Source organism: Coenobita brevimanus, chromosome 47, assembly GCF_032717465.1.
Source record: "Coenobita brevimanus isolate Jiangsu-jjx chromosome 47, ASM3271746v2, whole genome shotgun sequence".
NCBI lineage: Eukaryota > Metazoa > Arthropoda > Malacostraca > Decapoda > Coenobitidae > Coenobita > Coenobita brevimanus.
The window spans coordinates 34157211-34182216 of record NC_137000.1 but is presented as its reverse complement, the minus strand read 5'-3'; the positions used below and the strand labels follow the sequence as shown (position 1 = coordinate 34182216).

General features: G+C 42.2%; 1 protein-coding gene across 1 annotated transcript in view; it reads right to left on the bottom strand.

Moving 5' to 3' along the window:
- Positions 1 to 25006, bottom strand: part of LOC145399142 (uncharacterized) — a 313723-nt gene that overhangs the window by 159492 nt on the left and 129225 nt on the right. The window contains exons 11-12 of the mRNA XM_080271880.1: positions 18569 to 18763; positions 11779 to 11966 (exon numbers count right to left, since the gene is read on the bottom strand). Of these exons, the coding sequence (XP_080128006.1) occupies positions 11779 to 11966; positions 18569 to 18763 (383 nt within the window). The remainder of the gene's footprint in view (positions 1 to 11778; positions 11967 to 18568; positions 18764 to 25006) is intronic.

The following is a 25006-nucleotide window of genomic DNA, read 5'->3' as shown; positions in this document are numbered from 1 at the left end:
GTAACAGACATGGAAGAGAAAATTACAAGATTACTGGTTAGTCTGGCTCTTGATATACTGTTATCACAGGTAAGTACAACAATGAAGGAAAATTGATTATCCAAGTACAGTAAAGAAGTTCCTCCAGATGAGTACATTCAGTAAGTGCAAATATATTATATTTACAATTCTATTTTTAAATTGTAGTTCCAAATATATCAAGGTGACAACCCATTAGTGTCATGGTTTACAAACAGTCACCAATGTTCCACTCTACCAGGGCCATTAGTTGAGGTAATATTTTGTTCTACCTAATTCTGTACAGTTCTTGCATTGGGACTCTAGTCTCCACCTATACTGTGCTGTATTCTACTCTGCCAGGGCCACTATCTGAGAAAAGGCCTGATTTACATAATATTCTACTAATACTGTACTGGGGCTCTGGTGTTCCTAACCTTTGCACCCTACATGCTGTTCCAGTACTGCTGTAAAACCAAGATCCATGTCCTGGGTGCTGCTCCAGTACTGCGGCATAAAAACTTTAAACAAGTTTAGGCACTTCAAGCCTGCCTGAGGCTCTCTATTAGTTAGCTGTCCCTACCCCCACTCCTCACTTAGTAACTTACCAGTGTTTGAGGGGGTTATTTTTATATTTCTGCTAAAAGCTCTACATTGCTATACACTATTACACCACAATGGTGTATTTGGAGAATAATGAAATGTAAAATACTGTGCATTAAATACACAGTATATATATATATATATATATATATATATATATATTTTTTTGTATGTGTATATATATATATATATATATATATATATATATATACAGTAGAACCTCTCTCATTCGGACTATATGGGGGGAAGGGTTGTCCGAATTAGCAGATTGTCCGGACCATCAGGGTAATCTCCAGTTCATACAAAAAACTATCTACATATGGTATGTTGTTTGTTAATTATTAACATATGTGGCATATGTCAACCCTATGTAATTGCAAAAGATGAAAGGATACTAAAATAACCAAACTAATCATGTACGATAGTTTTGTATTGCATAATTTACAGGTAAGGCCATGACAAGAAACTAGCCTACATTTTAAATTGTAGTAAGTGACTAAGGCCCGTGTAGGCAAAAAATAAATTAATTAACTGTAATATTTGGAATAAAAATAAAACTTATGTAGGCAAAAAATACATTGTCATCTTTGGCATATTGATAATGCCCATATGGGCAAGAAGCTAATGTTTGATGTACAAGTAAAGCACATTTAAGTACAAAAAATAACCTACAGTAATCACTAAACACTGTAGAATATTCTGACCCATTTTTGTGTAAGCAAACTCCTCCTTTTAACACCTTTATTCATTGCAGAAGCTACACTTGCATTAAGGGGCATGGTAAGGAGGATTAACTTTTGAAATACAGTGTAAAAATATAAGTGGTTGGTGAACTAGTTGATGGAACGAATGCTAGCGTGTGTTTAAACAGGCACCCATGTTGCGACCTAGCGTGATCCGAGACTAAACGAATGACGATCGCTTTCCGCGCCGATACTGAAAATGACTTTAGAATTACTTTCAACATTTTTTGGAGCTTATTATTTTTAAATTTTGTCCGAATTAACAGAAATCTGGATTAAAGGGGTCCAGACCAATGAGGTTCTACTGTATATATATATATATATATATATATATATATATATATATACTGTATTTATATCAAAATTATTTATATAGGCTTGTGATACTTTTGTAAACATTTTATTTAAGCTAAAATTAGAGTTAGCAACTGCATATTGCTAACTAGGTAAATGCCTGTACAGGGTAAGCAAGTACAGTGTACATGTTCATCATCAATGCAATGCTTATTACCATTACATAAGGCTAAAGGTGGATTCTGAAAGGTCCCTGTTTCTCTGAGAGGAAATCATCAGTCTCTCCCTGAGCTTTAATCTGTGGATTCCAAGACAGAGCTCAGGCTGTGCTGGCTGTGTATCACTGTTAACAAATCGACTCCCACACAAACTTACGCATGGCACAACGCACAGAGAGAAAGAGAGAGAGAGAGATTTTTTTTCTTTCTGCCTGATGATGCCCTGGATGCTTATCTTCAAGTTTATAATACAGACATACCTCAACTTACGAGCATTCAAGATCCAAGCATTTCAAATATTCGAACATGAAAAAAATAACAAACATTTCACAGGTGAGAACGTAACCACGAAAAACTAATTTAGCTTGTAGCGGCCCATTGCGACCGCTTTTGAATGTGTCGGGTGACAGTAGTTGCAAGACTGGTTGCTAGGCGGCAGTGTGGGTGGTAAGGGGCTAATCCGCCATCTTTTGTTTTTGTTTTGTTCACGTGGAGGAGAGAGAGGATCGCTGCTCATTGTGCTTTTAGTACTTTCAGGGGTCAACAAATGCCTTTGGAATAACAGAGAAAGAGTTTGCTTCCTTTGAAGAACAGGATCTGAATGCCGACTGGTTTGGCAAAGTCTATGCTGCTGTGCATGATGCCCTGGCCTGCTATCATCTCATCCTTGACGAGAAAAAGAAGAACGCTTCCCAGTCGTCAATCACGAGGTTTTTCCCAAGGGTGGAAACAAAATTAGATGAACCATACCCTTCAATCTCCTATGCTGAGCCTTCAATCTCCTATGCTGAGCCTTCAACCTCCTATGCTGAGCCTTCAATTTCCTTTGCTGAGCCTTCAGCCACATCCGTTCAGCCTGCTTCTCCCGAAAATCCCAACTCGCCAACTGCTCTCTCCTCACACGCATCTTCCAACTAACTCCACATGCCTCCTCTCATTTCCTGCTATGTCTGCCCTTAGGTGTGCTGCAGTAATGTTTATAAAAAACCCTGTTATCGCTTATGTCCAATGTATATTTACAACTAACGAAACAAAATGAAATGCTTGCCACATCCACATCTTCGCAGGTGGCAAACGTTCCATTATCTTTCGTCAGTAGTAAATAGGCATTGGACAACAGCAGGAACTGAGTTGTGTCTTACACTGTATGTTTTTCTTGTGTACTTCTTGTGTTAATTTATGCATTTATATTTTATAATACAATATGAACTGCTTAAGAGCATTTAAAACCCTACCGACAGATCAGTGAAAGGAACAGGGTTTTTTACGTTGTACGTGTAGTACTGTAAGCAATTTTCATTTTGCGAACAAAATCAACTTGCGAACGGCCTCTTGGAACCAATTATGTTCATAAATTGAGGTATTTCTGTAAACAAAAACAAAAACAAAAATTTTTTATTTTTCTTTCCTTCATTCTTTCCTCTTCCTTCTGCCTGTGGGTGACTACACTGAATGACAAGCCAAATGGTTTCCTGTTCACCAGGAAACCATTTACTATGCTGGGTGCTAACCATATAACCAAATTTTGGTGCCTGGTGGTTTAGTGGGTAATTCTGGCGCTCCAATCAGATTGAGCCAGTGAAGGTTTATATCCATGGGGTGGATGGGGTTTATTGCTCATGTAATGCCACTCAGGAATGAGTGAGGCTGGTCACTCTCATCTTAAATGTCAGGACCAACTTGCCTAGCCCCAGGCTCCTATGCTCCTCATGGGGCAACGTGGGATTGGATGATGAATGAATGAATTTCATTACTCCCCTACGTAAACTTACACATAGGCCTACGCAAAGACGGACAGAGAGAGAGAGAATTTTTCTTTTCATCAGATGATGCCCTGGATGTTTATCTTCAAGTTTATAATAAACTAAAAAAAAAAACTCTTCCTTCATTTTTTGCACACCATGGCGTGGGATATAAAAAAGGTAATTGTGCAATCCATGGGTTAATTTCTTTCAGTCTCAGTGATGCCTTGATCCCTCTCAAGAATTTCCTCATATGAGATCACCAAGACATAGGAATCACCAAGTCCATGCCTAAACACTTAAATACAGCATAATGATATTTGTCTGTATGATTACTGAAACCCAGGGAAAGAACCTGTGAGCACAAAACAAGATGAACCTAATTTAATAAATTGTGGGGAAAAAATGTTTATGATCTGAGGACACAGGACATTAGTTTCATGTTATTTTTAATCTCAATTTTCCTCAAAGCTTTGCAATCTACACTCATTCACACACATTCAAGATATGCATTGTACATATTCAAAGCATTCTATGAAAATTGTGAGCAATGAGACAAAATAACTGATACATCAACCCACTAATAAGGTGGAGTACAAGACCTATGGTGGGTGGGGACACTCATCATCCACTCAGTGAAGTACTACCCTGGTGTTAGGGTAGCTCTACACTGAGTGGTAAGCCAAATGATTTCCTGTAAACCAAGAAAGCATGTACAGTGCTGGGTGGTAACCTTATAACCAACCATCACATGTTCCTTACGTGTCAACAAGTGAGCTGGCAGAAGGTTGGTGCCCCTCCCAGGAAAACAACTAATTAAAAATACGAACAAGAAGCCTCGGACCAGGACTAACCAAAAGATGACGACTAAGGACCGAACAAAGGACACGATACGGATGGCGACCTGGAATGTAAGGGGTGCAAATGATGAGGTGAAAGAATGAGAGATTGTCCAGGTGCTTGAGGGTACGAAAGTGGATGTATGTGGATTAACTGAAACTAAATGGTGAGGTGAGAGTGTGAGAGAATAGGAGTATGGATGGGGTATATGTGCAGGAGAAGGTGAGAATGAGAAGGCAAAAGAAGGACTGCGTATTGTTATGAGTAACAAATGGAAAGAGAATATAAGAGAGTATGGATCAGTCAGCTCAAGGATTGTGTGGGTAAGACCGAGAGTTGGACTACAAATGTGGGTGATTGTGTGCATGCATGCGCCAATGAAAGATCAGGCAAGCAGAGTGAGAGAAGAGTTCTGGACAAATGTGAAAGTGTGCATGGAAAAGTCTGAAAGGAATAAGAGTGTGTTTGTGATTGTCGACATGAATTGTACAGTAGGGAATGTGAAGGTGGATGAAGAAGTTGGTAAGTGGGATGTGCCTGCTGAGACAGATGAGAATGGAAGTGCTTTGGTGGACATTTGTGCAGGGAGGGGGTTCGTGATAACAAATACCCTCTTCAAGCACAAAATGATCCACAGGTATACATGGCGAGTGTTGAGAAAGGTGAGTTGTGAACTGATTGAACGGAAGGCAATGATTGATTATGTGTGTGTGGATGAAAGGATGTAAAGGTGTGTAATGGATGCAAGAGCATAAAGAGGTTGGGAGCGTGGACTTTCTGACCACTTGGTGGTGGTTAGAATCAAGATCAAACTGAAATGGAGAAATAGAAGAAGGGAAGGATGGGAGGAAGTAGCATAAACAAGGAGAGTGGAAAGGTTACAAGAGGATCAGAAACAGGCAGAAAATAAGAGTGACGTGGAGGAGCGATTGGGTAAACATGGATTGGAGCACATGCGGGACATGGAAGGTGTGTGCAAAATATTCACAGAAAAAATCTATGCAGCATGAGAGGTGGTGTGTGGGGTGAAGACAAAACGAAAGGAGGTGCAGGGAACAGCAAGGTGGAATGAAGAGGTAAGACAGGCTGTGGCACAAAAGAAGAAACCACATAATGACTGGTTGAGAAACAGAGGTGTGGAAGAAGTTGAGAGACAGAAGAGACATTTATATGAAGAGAGGAAGAGAGAGGTGAAAAGATTAGTAAGAGAGAGTAAGCAGAGAGTGGATGGGGAATTTGGAAGGAACTTGAGTGTAAAGCGGAGGGACTGTAAGAAAATGTTCTGGAAAGAGGTGAAGAGAGTTAGACAAGGTGGCAGTGAAGTTAGTCAGGGAGTGAAAGATGAAAATGGTAGATTTTTTTTTTTTTTATGCGAGGAAGAAGGAACCAAAGGCCGCGAGCCCGCAATTATTATTCCTTCCAAGAGAAAAACAAAATATAATAGAAAGCCAAATTCAAGATCCGATCATTTCGAGATGCCTGGACATACTGCGCTTGAAAGACTGGAGATCATAGGAAGCAGGAAATACAGACAGAGGGAAACAGTTCCAGAGCTGACCTGTTGCATAAATGAAAGACTGGGAGTAACGGTTAACTCTTGCAGTAGAAAGTTGGACAGAAAAGGGATGAGAGTTTGCTGCTAGACGGGTGCTACGCGCCCGTCATAGAGGAGGAGGAATGCATGCAGACAGTTCAGAGGAGCAGTGACCATTGAAGTAGCAATAGAAAAGAGATAAAGATGCAACAGTGCAACGAACAGACAGAGGTTGAAGGGAGTCAGTAAGAGGAGGAAAGTTAATGAGACGAAAAGCCTTTAACTCCACCCTATTGAGAAGAGCTGTATGTGCGGAGCCTCCCCACACATGAGAGTTGTACTCCACACAAGGGCAGATAAAACCCCTGTATAGAGTCAACAATTGTGCAGGGGTAAAGAAGGAACGGAGTTGGCTTAGCACACCTAATCTCTTGGAAGCAGATTTTACAAGAGATGTAATATGATCTTTCCAAGATAAGTCCCGAGTAAATGAAACCCCAAGCATGTTCAAGGATGATGCAGGATCAAGCTGATTATTATTAAATATTAGTGGGTATACCTGTGGAATATTTTCTCGGGTTGATAGGTGTAAAAACTGAGTCTTTGATGCATTAAAAACAACCAGATTATTTTAACCCCAGTCAGAGATACGAACCAAGTCAGACATTAGGTGTGCCACAGCCTCGTCCCTTGTTTGTTGAAGTAACTGCTGAGATGGACGTTGTGGGAACCGAATGAATAGGTGAAGGGTGGAGTCATCAGCATGTGAGTGGATAGGGTTAGATGTACAGCTTAGAAGGTCATTGATGAATAAAAGGAAGAGAGTTGGTGACAGGACAGAGCCCTGAGGAACACCACTGTTGATAGATCTAGGAGAAGAACGATGGCTGTCTACAACAGCGGCTATAGAACGACCAAAAAGGAAGCTAGCGATACAGGCACAGATAGAAGGATAGAAAACCGTAAGAGGGCAGTTTGGAAATTAAAGATTTATGCCAGACTCGATCAAAAGCCTCTGAGATGTCAAGTGCAATGACTAAGCTTTCGCCAAAGTCCTGAAAGGAGGATGACCAGGAGTCCAAAAGGTAGGTGAGAAGTTCGCCAGTGAAGTGTCCCTGACAGAACCCATACTGACGATCAGAAAGAAGGTTGTGATAGGAAAGATGCCTTAAAATTTTTCTATTGAGAACTGACTCAAAAACTCTTGAGATACAGGACGTTAAAGCAATTGGACGATAGTTAGAGGGTTGGGAATGGTCACCCTTCTTTGGGATTGGCTGAATGAGAGCAAACTTCCAGCAAGAAGGAAAGGTACAAATTGACAGACAAAGACGAAAGAGTTTGCCTAGGCAGGGTGTAAGCACAGAAGCACAGTTCTTGAGAACAACAGGAGGGACTCCATCAGGCCCATATGCCTTGTCACTATTGAGGCCAGTGATGGCAGAAAATACAACAGCTAAAGAAATTTTAATGTCAGCCATGAGGAAGTCAGAGAGGAGGAAGTGATGGAGGAACAGCAAAAGAACCATCTAAGGTGGAATTGGAGGAGAAAGTCTGTGCGAAGAGATCTGCTTTATCAGTAGAAGAAATAGCTACAGAATCATCAGAGTAGAAAAGAGGAGGGAAGGATGGTGAGGTAAAGTTGTTAGAAAGGTTTTTGGCAAGGTGCCAGAAGGAGCGGGAAGAATTTGAATTGGATAGTTGAGAGAATTTAGCACGGATAAAATTATTTTTAGCAGAGCGAAGAACAGACTTAGCACGATTCTGGGCAGAAACGTAAAGATGAAAGATGATGTGATTCAGGGATGGCTTGGCTCAGGTACCTTTTGTAGGCCCTCTCCTTGTTGCAGACAGCATTAGAAGAAGCGTGATTAAACCAACGCTTTCTTGCGTTAGACAAAGGATACGAGCAAGGAATGTATGCTTCCATGCCCGAGAGAATAATCTCCGTAATGCGCAAGGCACACTCAGATGGCTCCCAGCCATGGAAGCAATAATCATTCCATGGAAAATCAAAGTACTGCCTGAGGGCCTCCCAATCCGCAGCTCCAAAGTGCCACAGACGACGTTTCTTTGGAGGGTCCACAGGCCGTACCAGAATGATAGGACAGGTTAAGGTGATAAGGTTGTGATCAGAGGAGCCCAACGGAAAGAAAAGATTAACAGTGTAAGCAGAAGGATTAGTTGTAAGGAAGAGGTCAAGTATGTTGGAGCTCTCTCCAAGGCGGTCTGGGATGCGGGTAGGGTGTTGTACAAGCTGCTCTAGGTCATTAAGGATAGAAAAGATGTAGGTTTGTTCACCACGTGGATCAGTGAAAGGAAAGGAGAGCCAAAGGTGGTGGTGAACATTGAAATCTCCTAAAATGGAGATTTCAGAGAAAGGAGAAATGGATAGAATGTGTTCCATCATAGAAGTAGGATAGTTGAAAAATTTTTAATAGTCAGTAGAATCAGGGGATAAGTAAACAGCACAGATATATTTAGTCAGTGAATGACAGGATAGCTGAAGCCAGAGTGTAGAGAATTCAGAAGAATCAAGTTCAGGAACACGAGAGCAAGATAAATCATTGTGTATATATAGACAACATCCACCTTTGGCTTTGAAATGAGTATGGAGAAGTAGGAGGATACAGAAAAGGGTTTGCTGTCAGTTGCCTCAGACAGCTGAGTCTCAGTTAGAATAAGAAGGTGAGGTTTAGAGGAGGAAAGGTGGTGCTCAACAGAGTGAAAGTTAGAGGAAAGGCTGCGAATGTTGCAGAAATGAAGAAGAAGTGAATCAGACAGTGGTTCCAGGCAGCTCAAGTCATCACCAGGAGAGGGGCGGAAGGTCGGGGCATTTATGGTCCCCCCCCCGGGGACTCTGAGGCTGAGTGTTGAGATGCCATGATTTTTTGAATTTTGGAAAAGGAAGTGTAGTGTGTACTGTGCATGCAGTTTGGAGTAGATAGTTAGAGAAATTTGTATTGGAGAGCATGCTGGCCTCCTCTCTGTGTAACTGAGACACTGAAAAAGTTCAGCGAAGGGGGATGGTCAGGAACTAGTCCTGAGGGCTGATGAAACGGGAGCTCCAGCTCTCCCTGTCATCAGCTTTCCATCCACCTCGGGAGTACTGCCCTGCTCGACTGTTGCTACAGTCTACTCCTCCTAAATGGAATGAATGTTTAGAAAAATTAGTTTTATGTGACTCAAGGGGGGTGTCAGTTTTCAGAGTGGATAATGTTGATGTTTTCAATTAATCCATTCCTGTGGGAAATCATAAGTGGACACACTCTACTAGACATAAAATGAGTCACCGACTGAGAATCATCAGTTTCTCGATGCTTTATGGAAGAGTAGTTTATGCATTTGGGAGGGTCTTTGTTACCACAGTCATTAGATTTATGGACCCTAGCACACAAAACATTTGGGTTCATCACTTTCTAGTACACTTCCCAGATGCATGACCAAGACCCTGACTGTGGTGACACTGCATAACTCAAAATCTGTTGAAGGAAGAACACTTTATGGGACCGACATAGATATAGTTCCCCTGTTCTATAATGGAGGGATTCACATCCAGAGACATCTTTAGGACAGTACTTTAAGTACCAGTCTTAGTTTTTGTACACAAAAGGTTGAGAGTACAACCACTTTCTACAAGCATTTTACTTTTGTTCTTACCTATAATGCCTGAAATGATGCCAGAGTTCTCCAGGGAAAGAGAATGACCTGTCACAGTCATCGTTGGCAACATTTTCTTATTTCAGGTACTTGGTAAACAGCATCAGAACCAAAAAAATTATTTCACTGCTGTGCTAGCATCTACCTTAGCTCTTTCTAAGAGCAGTTTATGACTAAGGATCTCTGATCTTGTTTTGTGACAGCTATTAACTGGAACAGACTTCAATGCCCTCTCCAAATTTCCAGTAGCTGCAGACATCCGAGCCCCTTGTCATTCTCAGTGCCATCCTATTGTTTCAACACCACTACTTGTTGGCTATGTTCTGTCCAGTTACAACATAGGTTACTGATGGAATCATCACTTTCTTTCCACAGCTCCTTTAATTCTTGTTTCAAAATGTCAGCAAATGATGTTGAGAATTCATGGGGAGTTGCCTCAGCAATGATGATTCTATCTTTTAAACCTTTCACCCTCAAAGATTAAATTTTTAGTAACAAATTCATAAAATAGCATGCTTCTCCCAGTAGAATCTGAAGTACAGTTGGGAGAGGAAGCCACAGCAAAAACAAGTACAGTAGTACATGGTATTGTTTCATTTTGTTTCATTTATAAAGGCCCCAACATGTTTGCATGGATCAGCCTTGGTCATTTAACTGTGGCTCTCCACCCAGCTAGATCTCCAGCAGCCTCTCTATTCAGTCTCTTAATCCCAAGGTCACATTGTTTTATCTCGTCCCAAGTTTTTTTTTTGGTCTTCCTCTCGCAAATCTATCAACATTCATACCTCTCACCCTCCAGACCCAATTGTTATCCTCTGATTTTTCCATATGCCTAAACCATCTCAATCTACCATTCTCAACAGATCACTGATATTCCTTCCTTTCAACTTTTCATTTGCAAGCCTAACCCCCCAAACTGTTGTTTAAGGATACATTACACATCCTTCTAATCATTCTGATCTCTGTACGTTTGAGCCTATGAATCTTACCTGTTTACTGCTCAAGTCTAACTAACATACTACCATACAGCATTACACTCCTAACGTATGCTGCATGCATGGACCCCTCACCACAGACGGTGAGTCTGTCATTGTAAGGATGGGCAACAACTCCCTAAACTTCTTGCAACCACTCCTTACCCTTGGTACCAAGCTGGCTCCTATTCCACCTCTGGCACATATTACGTTCCCCAAACATGAGTTCAGTCAACATCAACTTAGCAAAAGATAGACATAGGGGAGAAGGACACAGAGTGAGCATGCATTACCTTCATGACAATGGCACATCACTGGGAGTGCTTTCAATTTCCCCAATTTACTTTTCTATCTTCAGTACCATGGAAAAAGCGTAGGTGACAACACAAGGAACTATTTGGATATATATCTGCCGCACTGTGCATACTTAAAATGTGCAACCCATACAACGTATCTACACACAGTCTATATAACAATTTCCTTTGATGTATATTCTTAAACTTACACTATACTAAAAAGACACTACAGTAGTGCAGCAGACCCTCATTATGTGATGACCCAGTATGCAATGAACTGCTTGTACAATGAAGGAGTTAAGACCTTTTTTGAAGTACGATACACTAATCACTTATCCGATGATTACGATCCCCTTATATGATTGCAAGTGAAGTGCAGTGATGCGAAATAATACCAGCTTAGCTTAGGTGCATGGGGAACTAGTTTTTTACTCTGTTTGGTGGGTCTCCATGGCCAAAAACAAATTTCCAATGAACCCATGTTAATAACTACTTGGCTTGACAGACAATAAATCGTTAAGCAATGAATTTTTCCAGACACATCCTCCTTGTAACACAAGGGCATGCTGTACATTTTAATTCATTGTTATACTGCTGAATATTCATCTACTGGATGGTTACAATAACTTAGCTAAACATTATTTCACATTTTGAAGAAAATGAAAAGGGTCTATAGCTGTTGTTCTTGGATAATCTACAATTCCATTGACTGATAACTCAGGAATAATTTTATATATACTGTACTACATTATCTACTTGGCTGCATTCCATAAACAACAAGAACCACAATGAAGAGGGCTAAATATGGTTCATGTATTTTTTTTCTCTCACAAACTGGGATAGTTAGTACTGCTTTAGTGAATACATGAAAACATACCAAAATTTCAGTTGGCTTGTGGTCAAACACTGACAAATGGGCATCAAACTGCTTCTCATTACGCTCCTGCCGAATGCGTGTCTTAGGCATTCTGACAGCTGTCCAGGGTAGTTGTGATGCATGTGGAGGGTATCCAGCTTCAGTACGCACCAGAACCCGTACCTCATACCACCTGTTTGGCTGTAGATCTGGTTGTAGATGAGAAAGATAGCAGTATTTAGCACTCCTGACTAAATAAAAATATTGATGTAGGGCTGAGATTCACATAAATATGTTCGAACTATGCTCACGATTCCTTCCATTTTTGTAATATTGTAGAATTTATTACAACTTTGGCTAATATCTACCAGATGACCCGCCGACATGTCATAAAAGTAAACCCACTAATACCAGGACATCAGTCCTGCATGAGACAGCCCTTGCATGTATTCAATATGGATGGTGGGTGTTAGCGCTGAAGTGGTGACATGTGGAGATGTAGGAGAACTGCTGGGCCCCAAGGAGGACTACTGAGACTTGGTAATAAGCCAGGAAGCCTGTGCCCAGAGTCAGACACATTAAATATAAATATATATATATATACAGTAACCTCTCAACTAACACGAGTTTAAAAAACGCGTTTTCGTTTTAACACAAACAAATATTTAAGGAGATATGTTTAACTAACAAGGGTTTCTCGATTCAACGCGACTTTACACGTACGTGATGGTTTCAAATTAGCCGCACGCGCCTTGGACAGTTCCGAGCTGATAGACCGTGTGTGGCAGTTTATGCATAAATGCATTTTTTTTTTTTTTTTTTTGGCTAAAACTGGTTTTTTCGAACTATGGTATTCGAAAATGAAGTTTGGCCCTATTCTGAGCAATTTGGCTCATTTTCTGACAAAATTTGGCCAGGAAAGTGATGGCAGATCTAAATTGTTACAACTTGATGCTGCAGAACGGAAAGAAGAAAACCACTCAGACCAAGATAGAGCAGTTCTTTATGAAGAAGACAGAAAACTTTGGGGAGTTATGTTCATCACCAGTAGCATGGGAGTCAGAGGAAGAGGAAGGACAGCAGAGTGAGGAGGGACAACAAATTTAGGGTGGGGAGCGGCGGGAGGTGGGGGAGCAGGGTGAGGAGGAACAGCAGCAGACGACGAGTGATGCATAGATGAAGTAAGGCTGTGTGCTGTTATTGTTTGTGACCTACTTACCATAATGAAAATGTTGCTTTTACTATAGTCTTTTTATGACCTACTAATGCATTAATAATGTTGAACCTTCAAAATGCCGTGAATGAAGCAGAACTGAAAGAAAATCCACATAAAAAATGAAAACAGTACTGTATATATTTGGGGAGAAGTAAACAATGCTTCGGCCCAACTAGGGCTCAAATGTTGTTTATTGCTCCGCAAATATACTGTTTTTGTTTTTTACGTGGAGTTTCTTTCAAATTAATATTGTTGCTTTTAAGTTTAGAGCAGCATAACTCCCCAAATGGGTAGACTTTCCGAGAGTCCAGGAACGTAACCCCCAAAATTACCATTGTTACTTATGGAAAAATTATGTTTAAATAACATGTTTTTAATTAACACGACCTCTCCAGGAACCTAACCCTCGCATTATTTGAGAGGTTACTGTACATATATATAAATATATATATATATATATATATATATATATATACATATACATATGTATATACAGTAAACCCTCATTATACGATGAGGTTCCGTTCCTGAAAACCCCATCGTAAAGCAATCCATTGTATAGCAATCCCATTATAACATGGAGTCAATGGGGATACGTTCCCAGACATGCCTAAACTCTCACATGCACACACCTTGCACTCACATACATGAAATATCCTATGTTTAAACATTTAGAGTAACACATTAATAGTGAATAAAGAGAAAAAAGCATGAAAACTACAGTATACAGTAGTTCTTACCTATACTGAAGCAAGCAACGGTTGTTTATGTGGTTCCTAGACAATTCGCCATGAAGTCGACAATTCGTCGTCATAATACGGATGTTCCCCGTCAGGACAATTCCCCGTCATTCTATATACATTCTTATTACTGATTAACTGATACTTTAATATCTAATTCTCAGGGGGATCTATCAAAGTCTATCTTCATTCAATAGCACTGGCTTTGGATATCATTTGTAAGTTGCACTTTTAGACAATATTTAACTTGTTTCTACCTTGCTGTAGTTGACTTTGAATTATGTTCTAGCATCACCCACAGCTGTTTTCATTAATTTCCATTGGTACTACAACATCCTAGGTATATTTTAAAATGACTTTGAAGAGGAACAAGTACAGTACTAAAAAACTAGTGAACTTCCTAAATAAACTGATATGAAAATAAACGACGGGGAATCATCCTGATGACGAAAAGTCCCGATGGCGAATTGTCTTGTTATTGTTGTGATGGCGAACTGACTTGATGGCGAAATATCCCGAAACATTTATATAGACGTAACATGAAGATTATTTGTATAATTCCAAAGTATGTCTATCGTTCACTTAAGGTAATTAGGCATTTATATAAATGCCAATGTCTCGTATGTAGCCTTATGCTATGATGAAGGATCGATCATAAATCAGCTGATTCACGTTTCAATATATTATTATTTTTCATTTAATGCCCATGATTTGATGCCATATTTTACATTTACTATATAAACAATAAACCACCATCACTTTTATAACTTACATAATTAAAAAACTAGTGTACTTGCTAAATAAACTGATACGTAAATAAATGATGGGGAATCGTCCTGACGGCGAATTGTCCCGACTCGGCCTCACAGTCACAGGGACTCACAGCCCTCACTCATCAATGTCAGAACTGCCTGGCTGGGCAGGGCTAGCTAATGAGGCTGGACCGGTGGACAAGTGCGTGTGGTCTAATGCCGACAGTGTGAGGACGTTTTTGTTGCGTTTGCACATTCGCTGTTCACTGAGCCGCAGATGATCCATCGTTGTTGCAAATCGTTCCTATTGTATAGTGGGCATAGGGTACTACAATTTTGACATTGTATAAGCGAAATATCGTACAAAGAGGCATTGTACAATGAGGGTTTACTGTATATACACACACACACACATATATATATATATATATATATATATATACATATATATATATATATATATATATATATATATACACTATATATATATATATATATATATATATAAGTAATCCCTCCAATATCCCACGTAACAGAGCCATAGGCATGTCCGGATAGTGGTCATGTCCAGATATTGGGCCCCAGCCTTCTGGACTTGTACTTATGGACCCTAACTCAGAAAAACATCTATACAACTCCCTCTGGACATGCATAGCACCTATTTAAGACCCAAATCACACCAATAAGGGACATAAAAGACTGAAATAAATGCAAAAGAAGCACAAAATGAGGTTTTCGAGGTAGGTTCATACAATATTCAACATTCTGGGTACTTACTAGTCCCTGGCTTCTGGACTGGTAGTTATGGACCCTAACCTAGCCTAACTCAGAAAAACACCTCCCTACTGCACATGCATAGCACCTAAGACACTATTCACACCAATAAGGGACATAAAAGAGTGAAATGAGGTGTTTGAGGTAAGTATAGTATGGAAAATACAGTACAGTACAATATGAAACATTCAGGGTACTTACAGCAAGTCCCTGGCCATCTCGATGAATAACCGCCTCCTCTCAGACTCTGACAGGAAGAAGGATTTCCTGAAGCACTTGCAGTACACTGTTCATGAAGTCTTGCACTGAACTTAGTCATTCGCACTCAGAAGTCCATTCTCTTCACAATGCGCACTCTTGTCTTGCTTATGCTCCATTGTAACTTAATAAGTGTTGCACTCTGCACTTTAAGTCTTTCCACTCTTAAAACCATTTTCTAAACCAAAAACACACAAGTTAATTTACGTTAAATTTAATCCAAAAATTGTTTGTCTTTTCACTCACAACTGTAAATCCTTAACACAATGCACTGTTTTTTTCACTGCACAACACTGTAAATTCCCGTGTGGTCTAGTGGAGAAGTTCTTGGCGTCTAATCACTGTCAGAGTCTGAGAGTAGCACAGGGAGGCGACCTAGGGGTGAGCCGCTGGGTCGTGGTGATGGCATACCCACTGCAGACGACTTTGAAGACAGACGCAAACTCGTGTCGAGCGGTGACTCCACCGTGGCTGATGTGCTGGGCTGTGGCTCGGAGCATGAGGGCCTCTCTTGGGGAGGCAACGGAGTGGAGCCAGGGCTGGGCACAGCGGGGGTCACGGGCCTGAAAAAGCTGTCAATCGTTGATTGACGCAAGGAACGATGATTCTGACGATTTATGATGCGCTGCCTGACAGCATGCACTTCCTCCACAAGTCCCAAGGGCCCCATCTCCCTGTCGCAGTCCGGGTGTTCCAGGTAGTCCAGAACGAACTCTAGATGTTCCCGGAGTGCGTTCAGCTTGGGGATGGCTGGAGTTGTGTCATGCTGAGAGGAGTCCACATCATCGTCGCCATCCTCGTCGGAATCTTCAAGCTGGGTACTGAGACCTGCAACTGAAGATGCGATCTCAATATCAGACAGGGTCTGATACCCAGGATCACCCTTGTCGTCATCCAACCACTCACGCACGTCGTCCACATCAACATCGTCGCCGTGCGTACGTAGACGTGCATGGAAGTCATCCATGTCGAAACCTAGGAAATCGTACTCCGCATCCTTTCCGAGAAGCAGACGAGACCAACCATTTTCTAGAGTCTTGACAGGGACTTCCTTCCATGCACTGGCCCAGTTGTAGCTTGCAGACTTGATGTTGTAGCGCCGAAGGTTTTCCAAAGTCCGCTGGCCTCGCGTGTCCCGCCCCTCCCTGCGCTCGTCCTCGTCCTTGAGAACAACCATCACCTTGTCCAGGAACTTCCGGCGGTGTAGGCGCTTTGTTGTCACGATCACTCTCCATTGGTTGGATGAGAGCGGTAGTATTAGGTGGCAGAAACATGCACCTTATGCGGCCATTCTCAGCCACCAAGTCTTTGTCGCACGGGTGGGCAGGTGTATTGTCAAGGAGAAGGAGGGCCTTTCCCTGGTCGCGTGGGATTCCCAGTTTCTCCGTCTGGTAATGTATGACCTCCTTGACGAAATGGCGGTGGAACCAGTCTTTGAAGATCTGGGCTGTGAACCATGCCTTCAAAGAATGGTACCAGACGACAGGAAGGACATCCATCACCCCACAAAGACACCGAGGCTGCTTTGCATGGCCAACAATAACGGGGTTAAGCAGGTGCATGCCGTTAGCATTGGCACAACACAAAGCAGATATCCGTTGCTTACAGAGCTTGCGGCCAGGTACACGCTTCTCCGTCTCCTTGGCTAGAGTGTTTGTTGGCAAAGAGCGATAGAATAAACCAGTTTCATCAGCGTTGTAGACTTGACTGAGAGTGAGGCCCTCCCTGTCGATAAAGCCCTTCACGTTGTGCCGAAACTCGTCAACTCCATCCTCGTTAGTGTCCAAAGCTTCGCCATGAGACTTATGGTTGGTAAGGCCATGCCGTAACTTAAACACGAAGAGCCAACCCTCGGATGCCTTGAAGTCTAGGGCGTCGTGAAGCCTGGCGAACTTCTCAGCAGCAGCCTTCAGCTCTGTACCACATACCATCACACCAGCAGCACGTTGCTGTCAATACCAAATCAACGTGGAGGGGTCGACTTCAACAAACTTGGGAGTAAACATCACCTTCCTCTCCACATTGCATTAGCTTCTCGATGAGAAGTCAGCCATGTACTGCATGAGTTTGTCTCAGGATCTCTTAATATCAAACAAAGTAGATCGGGCCAGGTTAAACTCGCGGAGGATGCGTGAAGAAGACCACCCCGCATCTACTTTCTCCATTATCTCCTGCTTCTTCTCCAGAGTCAATACCACTCTCTTCCTCTTCTCAGGCGGCGGGGCCATCATCACACACACGAAGGAGAGGCACGAGAGCAGCAGGAATGCCTGCAGCAGGTAAGGCACCACCACAAAAGCGAGCACGTGGGCAGCCACGACGACGAGCGTTCACTCGCGATGAGAGACAGGCGGAAAGTGGGGAGGATGCAGGGGCACTCTAGCGGACGTGGGAGGAATGACGCGCCACAACAAAGTTGTCCCGCGTCCCACGCACCAAGTTCAAATTACAGGCGGGAAAAAATCTTTTTTTTTTTTTTTTCCGAATTTTTGGAGGTTTTCGGACCATTTTGGGAATATTGGATCCCAGGACGATTATGTCCGGTTAGTGGGGATGTTCGGATAGTGGGCGTTCGGATATTAGAGGGATTACATATATACATACATATATATAAATATATGTATATATATATATATATATATATATATGTATATATATATATATATATATGTATATATGTATATATATATGTATATATATATATACATATATATTTGTATATATATGTATGTATATATACATGTGTATATATATATATATATATATATATATATATATATATATATATATATATATATATATATATATATATATATATATATATATATATATATATATATATATATATATATATATATATATATATATATATATATATATATACACACACACACACGGTAAGTCCTCTTATTTCGATGCATTTTACTTCAACACCTCGTTTTTTGTGCAAGAAAAAAGTTTCCAAGATGTCTCACAATTCGCGAATTTCCCTACATTTCCATGCTCCCAGCCAGCAGCCAACGACACATACCGATGCTCATTTGTTGGCAGCCATCTTGCGACCACCCTACCCTCTGCTGATACAGCGGCGGTACTACAGACCCACACGCCACTGCTTGTTTGTGTGTCGTGCTCGCCTTGTGGCTCGTGGCTTCCTGACCCACACCTGGACAACCGCACTTCAATGTTTGCGATGAAGCACGCCAGTGAAGTACAGCGAGCGAAGCAACGAGGTGAGGGGGATGTTGCAGGGCCATCACAGCAGCCTAAGGAGAAGCGGGCATACAGGGTTGGCCAGAAACATCGGAGGTATTCAGCAGCCGACAAGGAAAGGATTTTGCAGCTCTTTCAGGAGGGGCTGACAGCCCCTGAAATACGTCACCTGACAGGGGCTCCTGAAAGCACTATGAGGACCCTCAGGAAGAACATGGAAACTCTCAAAAAGCGGGTGAGTGCAAGTTAAATAATATTTAAATTTCATTGTTTAATGATCCATTAGATGATACAATTGTTCCCAGATATTAAAAATTTTCTACATTCTTCACCACATTAATCCCATTTACAAAATCGATGTTGTTCTCCAGGTTCACATTAATAATATACAGTACTGCACTGTAATGGAAATCGTTAATGGTGGTTACTGTGCTTATAAAGTTACTGTACATTATACCCTTAAGGGTGTACTGTTTAAGTGTTGCCTCATAAAAAAATTAAACATCAAATTATTTTTTCTGTGTCCAGTTGATTTCTGGATGCTGTTATGCATGTGTTTAGTTACTGTACTTATAAACTTCTATCTATCTATCTATTGCCAGACGCCTTAATCCCTTATACAAGGTGGCCACAAAGAAATTGCCTCCACGTCACCCTGTCCCCCGCCATTTCACTGCCCTGCTCCCAATTCTAACCCTCTTCTCTCATATACCTCTCCACTCCATCCCTCCATCTCATCCTTGGTCTTCCCCTCCCTCTCTCCCCCTCCACCTCACTCCCATACACTTCTTGTCAGTCTCTCACTCTCCATCCTCTCCACATGGCCAAACCACCTCAGTGTGTTTCTCCTAATACTTCACATCACATCCACATCCACACCACAATGCTCCTTCACATCCTCATTTGTCAGTCTCTCTCTCCATGTGACTCCACAGGCTCCTCTCAAATAACTGATTTCCACTGCTCTCACTCCTGACTTGTGTCCTTCCAGCAACGTCCAGGTTTCACTTCCATACGTCAGAGTTGGTATCACAATACTGTAAGGTAATAACTTTTTCATTTCCATGCTCACTTCCCTGTTTCTTATCACTGCTTTCAAAGAACCAGCAACCTTTCTTCCTTGTTGTACCCTTTCAAGCACATCACCCTCCAAACTTCAATCCTTACTCATCACACTACCCAAGTACTTAAATATACTCACATTTTCCATTTCCTCATCATCCAACCTCACTGTACTTTCAATGACTTCACCTCTCTCAAAGACCATAACTTTACTCTTCCCTACATTCACCTTTAAAGACCATCTCTTGCACACTCTCCCAACCTCATCCACCAAGCACTGCAGCTCCCCTTTGTCTTCACTTAACAACACAGTATCATCTGCAAACAAAAGTACAGGGAGTTTCCAAACACTGCCCTCTCTTATTAGGGCCACTCCAACATCCATTGCCCTACCTGGTGCCTCTTTTATAACCCTATCCATATACAGATTAAACAACCATGGAGACATGACACATCCTGTTTCAACCCAACCTTCAAATAGAAAAACTCACTCAGTTCACTATCCACACACACTGCAGCCTTAGAACCCTCAAATGTACTCTTCACAGCATTCAACAACTTCCCATCTACTCCATATATTCTTAATACTTTCCACAATCCTTGTCTATCCACCCTGTCATATGCTTTCTCTAAATCCATGAAGGACGCATACAACTTCTTTCCCTTTTCTACAGTTTTCCACTAAAGACCTAAGAATGAATATCTGATCTATGCAACTTCTTCCCTTCCTAAAGCCTCCCTGTTATTCTCCAATTAATTCTTCTTTTATTTCCCAAACTCTGTCAATAACTATCCTACCATATACTATTCCTATTACACCAAGAAGGCATATGTCCCTATGATTACCACACATTTCTTTTTCCCCTTTCCCTTTGTACAAGGGACTTTATGTTCCTCCCAAGCCAATTTCCACATCTTCCACATCCAGTCTACTACTATCTCTCTCCCATGCTTCACCATTTCATCATACACTCCCTCAATTCCTGGGGCTTTCTCCATTTTGACTTTCTTGAATGCTTCCACAACTTCCATCCTACTGATTCCTTCCTGTCTTCTCACCTCCCTTCCTCTCCCAGCCATTCCCCAGCCACTTATACTCACATTACTTTCATTCTCTATGTTCAACAATTCTTCAAAGTGTTCTATCCATCTGCTCACTTTTTCTTCCTTCTCAACTAGTAATCTACCATTTTTATCTTTCACTCTCCTACTAACTTCATTGCCACCCTGTCTGACTCTCTTCACCTCTTTCCAGAACATTTTCTTAAATTCCCTCCACTTTACACTCAAATTCCTTCCAAATTCCTCATCCACTCTCTTCTTATTCTCTCCTGCTAACCTTTTCACCTCTCTCTTCCCTTCTACATATAATTTTCTCTTCCATCTCTCAACTTCTTCCACACCCCCATTTCTCATCCGTTCATTATATGCTTTCTTCTTTTGTGCCACAGCCTGTCCCACCTCTTCATTCCACAGTGCTGTTCCTTGCACCCCCTTTCGTCTTCTCTTCACCCCACCCACTACCTCATATGCTGTACATATTTCCTCCGTGAATATCTTGCACACACCTTCCACGTCCCCCATCTGCTCCAATTCATATTTACCCAATCGTTACTCCACTACTCTCTTATATTCTACCTTTTTCTCATCCTCTTGTAACCATTCCACTCTCCTTACATCTATTCCTTCCTCCCGTCCTTCCCTTCTTCTATTTCTCCATTTTACTTGGACCTTGATTTTGACCACCACCAAGCAGTGATCAGAAAGTCCACTCCCCCAACCTCTGTATGCTCTAGCATTCATTACACATCTTCACATCCTTTCATCCACATACACATGATCAATCATCGCCTTCCTTTCATGCAGTTCACCACTCACCCTTCTCAACACTCGCCATGTATGCCTGTGGATCGTTTTGTGCCTGAAGAGGGTGTTGACTATCACCAACCCCCTCCCGGCACAAATGTCCACTAAAGCACTGCGATTCTCTTCTATCTTGGCAGGCACGCCCCACTCACCAACTACTCCATCCAAATTCACATTCCCTACTTTACCATTCATATCACCAATCAAAAACACTCTCTTATTCCTTTTCCATGCACACTTCCATGTTTGTCCAGAACTCTTCTCTAACTCGGCTTGCATAATCTTGCGTTGGTGCATACACGCACACAATCGCCCACATTTGTAGTCCAACTTTCAGTCTTACTTACACAATCCTTGAACCAACTGATCCGTAGTCTCTTATATTCTCCTTCCATTTGTTACTCACAACAATACCCACTCCTTCTTTTGCCCTCTCATTCTCACCTACTCCTGCACATATCCCCCATCCATACTCCCATTCTCTCACACTCTCACCTCGTCATTTAGTTTCAGTTAATCCACATACATCCACTTTTGCACCCTTAAGCACCTGGACAATCTCTCTCTCTTTCACCTCATCATTTGCACTCCTTACATTCCAGGTCGCCATCCGTATCATGTTCTTTGTATGGTCCTTAGTCGTCATCTCTTGGTCAGTCCTGGTCCGAGGTTTCTTGTTTGTATTCTTAGTTAGCTGTTTTCTGGGGAGGGGCACTAACCCTCTGCCAACCCACCTGCTGTCACGTAGGGAACATGTGTTGGTTGGTTATAAGGTTACCACCCAGTGCTGTAAATGATTTCCTGGCTTACAGGAAATCATTTGGCTTGCCGCTTGACGTAGAGCTACCCTAAAAACAGGGTACCACTACACTACTTGGGTGGATGATGGGCACCCCCACCTACCACTTATAAAGTTACTGTACATTATACCCTTAAGGGTGTACTGTTTAAGTGTTGCCTCATAAAAAAATTAAACATCAATTTATTTCTTCCATGTACAGTTGATTTTTGGGTTCTGTTATGCATGTGTGTTTACGCCAATAATTGTCCAAAGGTTACGATCCAGACCAAGTTCTTCCCATCCAACAAGACAGTGATTGTGGGGTCGTCTGTGGTAAGACGTGTCATGGCCATAACAGAAGGATACCTTGTCCGCTGGCTTGACAGCCAGAACCGGGTGGGTGTGAGCATCTCTACCAGAGCTATCAAGGATGAGGCACTAAGGATATGCGCCGCAGTTTGCAGAAAGAAGAATATAAACCCGCCACCCACATTCAGAGCTTCATCAGGGTGGCTCTTCAGGTTTAAGAAAAGGTGCGAGGTGAGGTGCGTTTTTTATCATGGTGAGGCGGCCTCTGCTGACACAGATGCGGCTGCTAGCTTTCCAGATGAGGCACGCAAAATTGTTGACGAGGGCGGGTATTCATGGAACCAGGTCTATAATTGCAATGAAACTGGCATTTTCTGGAAATGGTCGGAAAGATACATGTACCCAATGAAGGGACAGAGGCAGGCAGTCGACACGAAGAAGAATAAAGAGTGGCTGAGCGTCTTACTCACTTGCAATGGTTCCGGCTCACACAAGATGGAGCCACTAATTATCCACAAATTCCATAAACCTCAGCCCTACAGACACTGCAAAATGAAAAAACTCAATGTTTACTGGGAGGTCACACCGCTAGGCTACATGGTCGAGAGTCTGTCGCATGAGTGGTTCGACAGCATTTCATCCCCGACGCACAGAAGCACTGCAGAAAAATGAATCTGGCATTCAAGGTTGTCCTTTTTATGAATAATGCAAGAGCACATGCCGAATATCTTGTTGATCGTCACCCTGACGTCCATGTTGTATTCTTACCACCCAACACAACTTCAAAACCCCAACCCCTTGACCATGAGATCATCGCCAACCTTAAGAACATGTTCTACTTTCAGGTGCATGACAGACTCAGGAAAGAGACAAGTGACAACACAATTCTGTGCCAGATTCAGGAACAAGAGGAAGATTCTGACGGCGGCAGTGACCCACACCGCACACCCGCAGTCGTGCCAGAGTCTCAGGACCATCCCAGTAGTCCACAGACTACACCAGCAGCAATGTCTCCCAGGCTGGAACAGTCACAAACTAGTCCAGAGGAGTCCAGACTGGGCCCATCCTCAAGGCCAAACCAGTCTCCAAGCTCACACACACCCCCGCCACCACCTGTCGATTCTCGACCTGCCAAGACAACAAGTCAGTTCTGAATGGAATTCAACATGAAAAATGCAGTGGATACCATGGTTGAAAGCTGGAACAAAATTACTCCAGCCACTATAGCACACGGGTGGAAGAAACTTTTCCCTCACCTGACTGTGGAAGGTGAGCGGCAGAGGAAAGAAGACACTCTGGCAGCCGCTGTGGAAGCTATCAGAAACACAAGCCAAGATGCGGCAGAGGTGGACAAAACGGCTGTAAGACAACACTTGACATACTACGACCTAGACTCAGGTGTGGCAGACATAACAGAAGAAGAGGTGAACTCTAGTGAAGAGGAGAATGAAAGGCCAGAGCACACTGCAGAGGGCAAGATGAGCACGCAGAAACTGTCCCACACCCTGTCCACCATAACCGACATGGCAACCACCTTCGATGCATACACCAGGACTATGCCTGAGGCTACCAATATCCTATCGACCTTGAGTTATCTGATGTCTCAAGTGACAACAGAAACATACAGGAGCAGAGACAAGCCCGGATCACATGATATTTTCATGACAGACAGAGTGTGGCTGCTATTCTGCAAGACTTGGACGTGCCAGCAGGGGTGGATGAAGGAGGAGAAGTGGACAGAGGGGAAGTGGAGGTGGTGGAGCCTGAGTTCAACTTCAAGGGCTTCAGCATAGGTCATGGGGCTTCCCCAGAGAGGCCCATGTCACCTAGTAACTAGCCCATCTACACTCAACACACCTTCACCTGTCACTCAAGCCAGTCTTCACTTTATTTCTGTTAAGGATTTTTGGTGTTGCAGCTCTTTATAACAGCTTTAATGTCTTTTCAGGTACATGTTTATTGTGTTCTGCTGTTTTAGCACTAGTAAACACTCTTCATGAAATTTTGGGCAGGGCCTGTTTATGATAGGGTAGGTACACGTCCCACCGGAACGCTCCTCTATTTTTCCCATTGGTTCTTAACTTCACATTTCAACGTTTTGCGTTTCGTGCGGTTTTGCCAGAACATATGCGGTGCGAAAAACAAGGATTTACTGTGTGTGTGTGTGTGTGTGTGTGTGTATATATATATATATATATATATATATACAATTTTTCATCTTGAAATGACAAATCAATGACCTCAGTTGACATACTGCATACTGAGAAAAATTTTTCAC